General features: G+C 41.4%; 1 protein-coding gene across 2 annotated transcripts in view; it reads right to left on the bottom strand.

The window, feature by feature from the left end:
* Positions 1–744: 744 nt before the first annotated feature.
* rims3 (regulating synaptic membrane exocytosis 3) overlaps positions 745–9,369 on the bottom strand; it is a 51,478-nt gene continuing 42,853 nt past the window's right edge. For both annotated transcript variants that reach the window (XM_004547828.4, XM_076879170.1), the window contains exons 3-7: positions 8,550–8,691; positions 8,348–8,460; positions 7,650–7,751; positions 7,427–7,566; positions 745–7,100 (exon numbers count right to left, since the gene is read on the bottom strand). In XM_004547828.4, the coding sequence (XP_004547885.1) occupies positions 6,888–7,100; positions 7,427–7,566; positions 7,650–7,751; positions 8,348–8,460; positions 8,550–8,691 (710 nt within the window). In that variant the 3' untranslated portion in view covers positions 745–6,887. The remainder of the gene's footprint in view (positions 7,101–7,426; positions 7,567–7,649; positions 7,752–8,347; positions 8,461–8,549; positions 8,692–9,369) is intronic.

Genomic DNA, 9,369 nt, shown 5'->3' with positions numbered 1-9,369 from the left:
TGCTGGGCTTTGTCTTTAGTCCCTTTTCGTTATTTCTTACACTATTAAACCACGCAAATGCCTGTTCACACGATTCTTCTGCATGAATTGTTTGCATTCTGCAGAAAATCGCCTATTCTGCTTGACTGCTGTCAACAAAAAAAGGAGTGGCTGCACAGATGTTTAATACTACTGTGGAAGTTTGTTAGTAATTTTTTTCTGGCCTCATGTACAGGTCACAAAGGTCACGAAGCTCAAGGTAGTTTGAGTATAGACACATTAATGTTGCTCTGCATGTGCATGACTTAAACAGTAGTAAATGGTTTCCTTGTAGGCTCTCAAAATCAACTAAAAGTGCAACTGTGTAATACTATAAAGCTTGTTTCTACTGCCCACTAGTGGCCATACATGTTCATGTGTGGCTGACTCATATGCTTTGTTGTGTGGCCTACTTCTTTGTCCATTTTAATCTAACTGAGACCATAATTTATAAAAATGAGCATCTTGTTGTATTAAAAATGTGTGAAAGCAGCAACTGAGGCCATATAACCAAGAGAAAGGTGTTTGCTGAGGTCATTAATGGTGTTTTTTTCCTCATAGACTTTTATACGTTTGACTTCTTTTTCCATAGGGAGGAGGTGCCCCCTGGTGGCCATCGGAAAGAATGCAGCTCTTCTTTTACGTGACTTGAACAAAGATTCATCAAAGATACACAAAGAATGCACGACCTGCATTAGAAAAGTGAAGACACGGAGAATGAATGTCTGTGATTCAAATAAACTTTATTGACTTTGCGTCCAGATGTCAAAGGGCATGCAAATACAGGCTTCTGAATCCCATTGTTTTTTTTCCTTTTCTCCTCAGTTTGGTTCTATTTTCTTACAAAACTACGTGCACCTTAAGTAATCAATTTTGCAGCGTACAAACCACAAAAATACCAGTTTTACATTATCAAATACTGCACATAGAAAACATTTACAAAGCACAGGTATAAAATTACAGCTCCCTTTGTTTTGTTTTGTTTTTTCCTTCATCTTTGCCATAAACCACATCCTTTCATCAGCCAGGCAGCTACGCTATCCTTCGTTTTGCTTCTTGGTGGAACGTTTAAGGCCTGTTCAGAAAAGACAAACCCTCATTTACCAAAACAGCTATTCCAATTGAACTGGGATGATGAATCCGTAATTTGCAGGGAAAAAGAGGCATCGAGTCTACTACATGTGCTTTGGGAATGTGATTGTGGTCAATTTAAATATCAGTTAAACCATTAGTTTGGGTTGTGTTCTGTGCTTTCCTAGGCTTGATAAGATAAGGTTTGCCTTGATAGCAGGGAGGGGAGCTACTATGGCCCTAATACAATCTGACAGACGGCGAAAAAGGACAGAAAGGTTACAAAGCAAAACTTGTGCTGTGATCGCTGACATAGACGTGGATGAAGACAAACGAACTGAGGCCGTCAGGTCAACGGCAATGTCTGTGTTTGTTCTCATGGACAGCTGTAACGCTGGCAAATCAAACACCTGGAATGCATGCGTCTGGAATGCAACGTCGAAGAGAAAATTAAACTTGTTGATCACGAACTCTACTGTCATACAGCAGTAAATCACAATGCACTGCATGCTTTGTTAAATTTATCCCAGCGCTTAAATTTATGGTTACACTTTTATCTTATTTATGGTAGCTCAACTGATACCAGTGTTGTGCCAAAAGCCAGAAAGTGATTTCTGATGTTTCCATGAGTTTCTTTGATGTCTAATATCTTTACTCATATCGGTAAATAGACTGTAGATGTATGAAGGGGTCAAATATGAATAAAGAAATAACTGGTTTTTCATTGCCTTTTGGTCCCTTATAGTGTGTTTCAAGAACTGTGATGTTGTATTTGACGCCCTCTCGGCCAGATCTCTCTTGAAAAAGACATTTTTAATGTCAATGAGACTTTTTACCCGAATATATAAAGGAAATATAACAGTCACTTTGCCAAAAAACCTGATTCAAGCTTCTACCTTGTGAAGGGGAACTTCTTTCTGGCTCAAAATGACTTGATATCATTCATGAGAAATAAGTCCGATATATTTTTCACACAAATTAGGCCAATCACTTTTTGGGCGAATACCGGAAATCACTTTCTGGCGCCACATGCTCAGCTCTGGGGTCGAGAGAGAGAGAGAGAGAGAGAGAGAGAGAGAGAGAGTGAAGCCGTGGGCGAAGGCGCCCACGACAGCAAATGCTACAGCCAATGTTTATTGCCAGAAGAAAAACATCATAAAATGTAAGGCTTGGCTCATGCTACTGCAAGATAACAGTGTTTTTAATCATAAAAGTTCTTTTGCATCTCTCTGGATGCTGTTCTGGGTCTGATCGCCCCCACCGCTGTCGCTTGTTGGTCTCATCGTGATCAAACCATCATTAAAGGTTAAATACAAGGTCAGAAATGCAAATATCAGAGTAACCATGCGGCAAATATTTCCTAGATCAAAATACAAATATAATAATTCCATCAGCTTGATAGACAAAGGGTTGGTGGCGGGGGGAGGGCAAACCCTTCTGCTCAAAACCCATCTTGGCGATTGAAATAAATAAAATAACCGCATCTCGCCAGACGGAATTCATGCTTGTTTACAAACACAGAGCTGTTCCTTTAAAACACAAATCATAAGACATACAGTATTACAGTACAGGAAAAGTAGGGGCCGCCTGATTGGGTGCAGGCGGGGTCCCCGGAAAGTCTCCAGAAGAGACAGTATAGCAAACAAGATGACGAAAAAGAGTTACACTCCTCCTCGGTGTTAGGGTTTAGAAATACATTCATAAAACTATACATATACACATAGAGAACTTCGGTACAATATCTCAAGCAAAATACATTTGTTCAAAACTTTCAGCTGTGTGCTACAAGAGTGAAGCAACGTCTCCTACGCAAAGTAAGGCCATTGTAAACTGAACAAGCCCTCGTTTTTTTGCAAAAAAAGCTAAAAGGCGGGTTTTGCCCACGCTGTCCTCCTTCTCTGAATAATACCTCTGTCCTTAGAAAAATAAAATACATATAATACTATATTTCGATATAGTGCACAAACTATGACTCAGGTATGTGTTATTAAGATGCGTTACACACAATACATTTTTTGGGTTAAAAAGATGCTTTTTTTATAGCAAGTTTGTGGGGTTTTACATTCTGAGCATTGGCAGCCTCTCCATTCAAATGTCACCTGAGCCGTGTCGACTTCATGCATCTGGACACCTTCACGTTGACAAAAAGAAAACGAAAACAGTCTATGCGTCACTCAGCTCCACAAAAGCACGAAGACTGGCAACCTGCTTGATCTCCGTCCCGTCATCCCTGCTGCTAATGAGGCTTCGACCCCCTTTTTTTGTTAATTGTGTGTCCAAATAAATCAAATGACCTTGTGTGAGACAATGCACAATGATCAGGTGACACTACAGTTTATATATAATATTTTTTTTTCTTTAAATGTAAGGTAAAGAGAAAGTTCAAAGTTAATGTTGGCGTTCATATCTGAAAACTCTGATCCACTCACACCTTGCTGCCCTGTCGCTCATTATGCATCACACTAACATCTCTCTAAAAGACATACACCCGCACTACACTTTAAACAAAGGCAATATTTAAAACTTATCCTCTAGGTTGCAAGAATCAAAGGATTTGGGCAAGTTTTGGCTAATCCTGCCTTTCTTATAAGATATATAATACATTTCTTTGCATCTATTCAATCATTAGAATGGGTAATGCTCTGAGGATGATTGATATATAGCAAAGGGACACACATACACACGCAGTCTCATAAAAGCTCCACACATTTTCAACAGTATTTTGATAGTTTACCAAGGAGTGGAACAATCAGCAGGGAAGTTACACAGATCTATAAATTTCATTATCTTGTTTTTTGAGGATTCTTATTCCTTTTTTTTCCATATTTGTATAACATGCCAGCTGTCCCAAGAAAACAAATCAATACATGAAATTACTTCCTAGGCGGGACCATACAAGTACAGATCCAGCAAGGAATAGCTCCGAACCATAAAACAAATGACAACACCTCTTTAACAAAGAAAACATTTTGTATACATATGATAGGAGGATTAAAAATAAACATCATAAATCATCCTCCCAAAAATTCAAGAATGCCAGATATCCCTTTAGTTTATCCAAAGTTCAAAAAGCATTGAAACGTGAATTGTGTTGTTCTGAGGTGCTGCGAGACTAAAAAAAACCTCGCATTTTCCCTTTTTTTTTGCAGAAAGATGAGGAGAGAGGAACAAATGAGGTGGTGATAAAAGCAAATTCAGAGCTCATAAACACGCAGAAGCTTTTAAGAGAGGAACTCGAGACTGTGTCTTTGCACCTCTTCAAAATATGAGCTCTGTTAGCGTCTTTGCCCGTGTTCATGTATGAGAAATATATACAAGGATTGATGTTGGTCAGAAAAAAATAAAATAAACCCTCCCCCCCCAGACATCTGCACCTTAAATAAACCAGTAAGAAAGCAGTAGCTTAATTTGGATGCTAGTCCCTCTGCTGCCAGTGAAGACTCCATTATCATCACACCTTTAACTGTTTTGTTGATTTTTTCTGCAAACACCCATATAGTTAGTGCAAAGCGGACTCAGAGGAAATGTAAATGGGAAAAGGTGGCTGAACAAGGTTAAAAGCCTTCAAGAAGTCTAAATCCGGCAGCAGAAGTCACCTGGATCAGCTGTTCTAGTGCACTCGACTTACATTTCCATGCTGCAATTCAAAACAATTGCGCAGCGCAGTGTGACCAAATAAAAATGCAAACGAAAATAAAAAGAAGAAGCAGTCAACCGCCGCGTGCTCCGCGTGAATATTTTACAGTAAAGTGCTATTTAAAGAAAACGCAAACACGCCGCCTGACGGGAAATATAAAACGAGAGTGCTGGAAATGTGTCACTGCCACGTTTGCACCTGAAACAAGTAAAACCACCATATGGCAGGTACGCTAGTAAATGTAGTGCTGACATAATAGTCGGCTATCGCAAAGAAATTCAATTCACACTGACACATTTAAAAGAGGTTTAGTTAGCGTCAAAGGGAAAGTTAGGAGGGTTAAAGGTTTCACAAGCTGTGCGCATGTTAATGTTTCCGGTGTTGTCCCAAAAAGTCATTCCCGTTGTTCCTGTGTGTTTTTTATGTATAATCTCTTTGCTTATATTGGTAAACAGACTACAGAGTCTATTGGATTTCTGAAGGGCTTATATACAAAATGAAGAAACTACCTGTTTTGAAAGCTTCTTATCATGATTGTGTATTATTTGCACCTACATTATAATCAATCCAGTCTCTTCTGGCTTTTCTAAAACATTTATGCTATATTTGTTGCAATTTCTGTTGCCCTCTTGGCTGGATTTCTATTACAATAAGACATTTATAATGTAAATGACACTTCTTAGCTAGATAAATAAAGGATTTATAAGAGTCACTTTGCCAAAAACTGAATGTATCTTGTGACAGGAATGTTGTTTGTGGCTCAAAAGGACTTGATATCATTCATGAGAAACAGGTTTGACATATGTTTCACAGATTATAGGCCATTTACAACAGTTTATTTTTTGGCACAACACCGGCTACATTTGATCGGAAAAGGAGAGGTGCAGAGGCACGCCGGCCATCTCCCCACATCCCTCATCAAGTAGGACGGGGAAAAAAATGGGGAACTCAACTGGAAGCTGGAACAAGTCCAGGTGCTGGTAGAGGCCCTTTCCCCAGAATACGCGAGGACGGGCTACAAAGCGGTCACATTTCTCCGAACGCCTAAGGTGAAGGCAGGGATCATAAATGTGTTTGTCCGCTGGCTGGCTTATTTTGTTCTCGTCTTCTGCAGATAGCGATGACAGCCAACCCCTTCGCTCCGCCATCACCACAGCCCTATCCTTCTCCCCAACTCAGTGCGGTGTGCTCCCTTCTCGGCACAAAATAAAGCAGCACTACACTGCTGTCACATTGGTCAAAGCAAGCTAAATGAAAAAGGTTTAAGCACTTTAAAATGTCTCGCAAGCAAACATGCAGAATGCAGCCGACACATATATATAAACACAAGTAAGTTTTTAACTATATATCTATTTTGATATATATATATCTATATATAAACTCTGCCCTGTGAAAATTATAGAATAGCAGTGTTGCTACCTCACATAATAGCCATTATGTGAATATCCGAGCCTGTTATCCAGGTATGTGTATGTGTTTGGCCTCCCGTGCCCAGCTTGTGTGCGTGCGCGTGCGTGTGTGTGTATCGTCATTTTTTTTTTTTTTTTTGTATTACATCTAAGTCATTGACTCTGCTACATATCCATATTTTATATTGTATACTAGTTCACCTACTACTTATAATAGTAATATTAACAACAATAACAATTGCTTTGGTTTAAAAAATAAAGTTTTTTTTTCTTAGTTTGGCATAGAGAGTTTAGAAACTGGCATCAGGATGTGCCCCGGGATGAGCTGTGCCACGGAAAATCTTGGACTGCAGAACACCCGGTGAATCCTGGTTTTCGTGGTATGAGATGTTGGAAACAGGTGGGTGGAAAAATGCTACATGTTCAGGTAAATTACGCCTTCTCCTGTTTTGGATCTGCTAATCGTTTTGCCAGTAAACACTGAGCGGTGGGTGAGAGTGTGAACGGACAGTCGAGAGGATATTCCAGTAAAGACTATGGCAGCATGTTGAGAGTGCATGTGTGTCAGTGTGGCTGGGATCAGGTATTTGTGTGTATGTCAAGTGTGTCTTCCTGCACGGATGCATCGCTTTGTGTATGTATGCCTACCTGGCTTTGCACTTACATAGTCGTCGTGTATATACAGTACGTGCGCCTGTGTGTGCGTGACTCTGCCTTGCACGCGCGTGTGTGTGTGTATGTATTCTGGGTGTCTAGGTGCATGAAGGGCTGGTGGCGCTCTCCAGGGAGGACTGAGAGAGGCGTCGGGTGAGGGGTCCGATGCTGGGGTCTGCCAGGGAGGAGGTAGGGAACAGCTTATACCAGCCGCTGACTGTGGCAGACAGGTCCAAGTCCTCCAGGAGGATTTGGGCCATTCCCATGAAGCACTTGTGGTCCATACGCCCATAATCCCCCCACACTATTACCTGGAGAAGAAATGACAGCAATTTTTTTTTTTACTGCTTTCCAGTGCTGTGGAGACTTCTCAGCTACTGGAAGACCCCAAATCTATTTTTCATACAACAAATTTACTAACTCAATAATTATAAGTCCTATGAAGTTTTTGATTGGTGCATAAGAACTTTCAGTATCACCCAGTTTAAACCTGTGAGACCAGCAAAGACAGCGTAAAATCAATTATTTGGGGTGTTCGGGATCAAAAGAAAAATGCGTGAGACGTTTCATTTTTGGGTGATGAAGCTTAAAATGTTTGGCGGAAAATTGTAAAGGCTAGAAAAAGAGGATTACTTACCTGTAGGACTTTGCCCTGAGGACTCTCATCGAACAACAAAGCCTGCTGGTAGGTGGGGTCCAGAGTCTTCTTCACTACTTTGGTTTTCTTCTTAGCCAAGCACACGCCGTTCTCCAGAAGATACACCTTCACATAGGTTGCTGCAGAGGAAAAAAGAAAAAGTGAGCCTCATGCATGTGCTGCTAAGCCCACAGAATTGTAGCTTTCATCAAGAAGTGAGTACCTGGTATGTTCTTGGAGCCTGGTTTGGGGGTCAACCCTCTGGCCTGGTTGACCTCCACCTCTAGCTGCCCTCCTCTGTCTACCATGCCTACATTTACATCCCCTATAGATCAAAACAAACCAAAACTCAATATAACACCATAATAAAAATTTTTTTTTTTTTTTAAAAACCCTGAAGTTTCAATGCAGCTGAGATCTCTGTGGTACTCAGCTAACAATCAAACGAGAGCCTGGACTGCAGCTGCAACAGACAATGTTCAGCAGCAGAGGGCCACATAGTGCTACAACGCCATCTTCACCACCAGATATAAAGGAGCACACTGCTCTGGGTAGTTATTTTTTCAAAACCAGTAACCTTTGCATGAAAGATTTATAGCTCACGCAGGAATAACTTCATTCCTGCTGAGCGAATACACGATTACTGGGCAGTATTTCACGATGCTGTTGTGCATTTAAGTGGATGCATGCTGCAAAAAGTTTTAAACAGAAACCGGAGGTTCCGATTGATGATGTATTAACTGAATGATCTGACTGTGCTGGTGTGCGATATATTGTCCTGCTTATATGCCTCACATTTCAATCAAACGCTATCAAGTAGAAACAATTGATGACTTCTACTAGTTTTGTATGATAAAAACAGATGAGAATGGAGTGGACTGCACGGGACTAGATGGTGATGCTGGCCGACTTCACGCTTACCCATTGGGGGTGTGGCTAATGTTTGCCGGCCTACAATCTGAGCGGGGCCTAGTCCGTCCAGGAAGTCACTGAACTGGCTCTCAGGGCCCAGGCGTGTGGTAGGGAAGACAAACCTGCAAGAGGAGAAACAGACTCATGCTGGATGAACAGGTATTGTGTATATGGACGAGCGAACGGATACACTGTTGGACGGGACACGCACGTTCCATCGGAGCTGTTTGAGTTAGTGCTGCCGTCGGTTGAGTCCTTGCTGCCCTGCCGTGTCACTCGGTTTCTCATCTCGACGGCGATTCCGGTCTCCGTGCTTCGCCGGATGGTGCTGCGGAGCTTCTTTGTCCCGCCATCTGAAAGCAGAACACAGAGGTCATGTTCCCTTCTTTAAGTACCTTTATTTCAACAGGCTAATCCACTAAGTATAATAATCCAAGGATTATTAGAGCTGCCTGTTAAGGGCGCCAGGGGTTAACGGTGAAATTATGTGACCCTTATGAGAATTTAAGATACTTCGTAAAGCCAAGCAAAGTTTACACACATACACACTCAGTTGCACAAATTGCCTAAAAATGTCTGATGTTTCTCTTTAGTTATTTGTGAGTGTGTTTCTGTGTAAAATGTTTGCTTTTTCAAAGCTACCTACCACAAATAATCAAGAATTCAAGTTTGCCTAGAAAGCTCAGATTCCTGCACTCTTTATTATGAAGCGAGGCCACTCTAGCGAGAAGGCAATATCCACTGGGGTGTCCCTGCGCTACTGAAAAACAGCTCCACATCACAGGTATAACTACAGTCCATTTTAAATGCACAAAGCCCATTTTGCAATGGCTGTTGCAACTAGGGAGCAATAAGCCTTTAGCAGGACCTCCTGAGCCTCGGCTTGTAAGGCAGAAACACAAATTGGCAGCATGGGGAAGAGTAGTGGGTGGCAGGGCAAGGGGAGAGGTGAGAGGCTGAGCTCAGAAAGATGAGGAGATGAGAGGAGGAGAGGGGAGGGTTATCAAGGCTTTGCAAGTCCTGCTGACGTT

The sequence above is a fragment of the Maylandia zebra genome, linkage group LG22, assembly GCF_041146795.1.
Source record: "Maylandia zebra isolate NMK-2024a linkage group LG22, Mzebra_GT3a, whole genome shotgun sequence".
NCBI lineage: Eukaryota > Metazoa > Chordata > Actinopteri > Cichliformes > Cichlidae > Maylandia > Maylandia zebra.
Note: the sequence above shows the minus strand (reverse complement) of the source record. Positions and strands in the feature narration are given on the sequence as shown.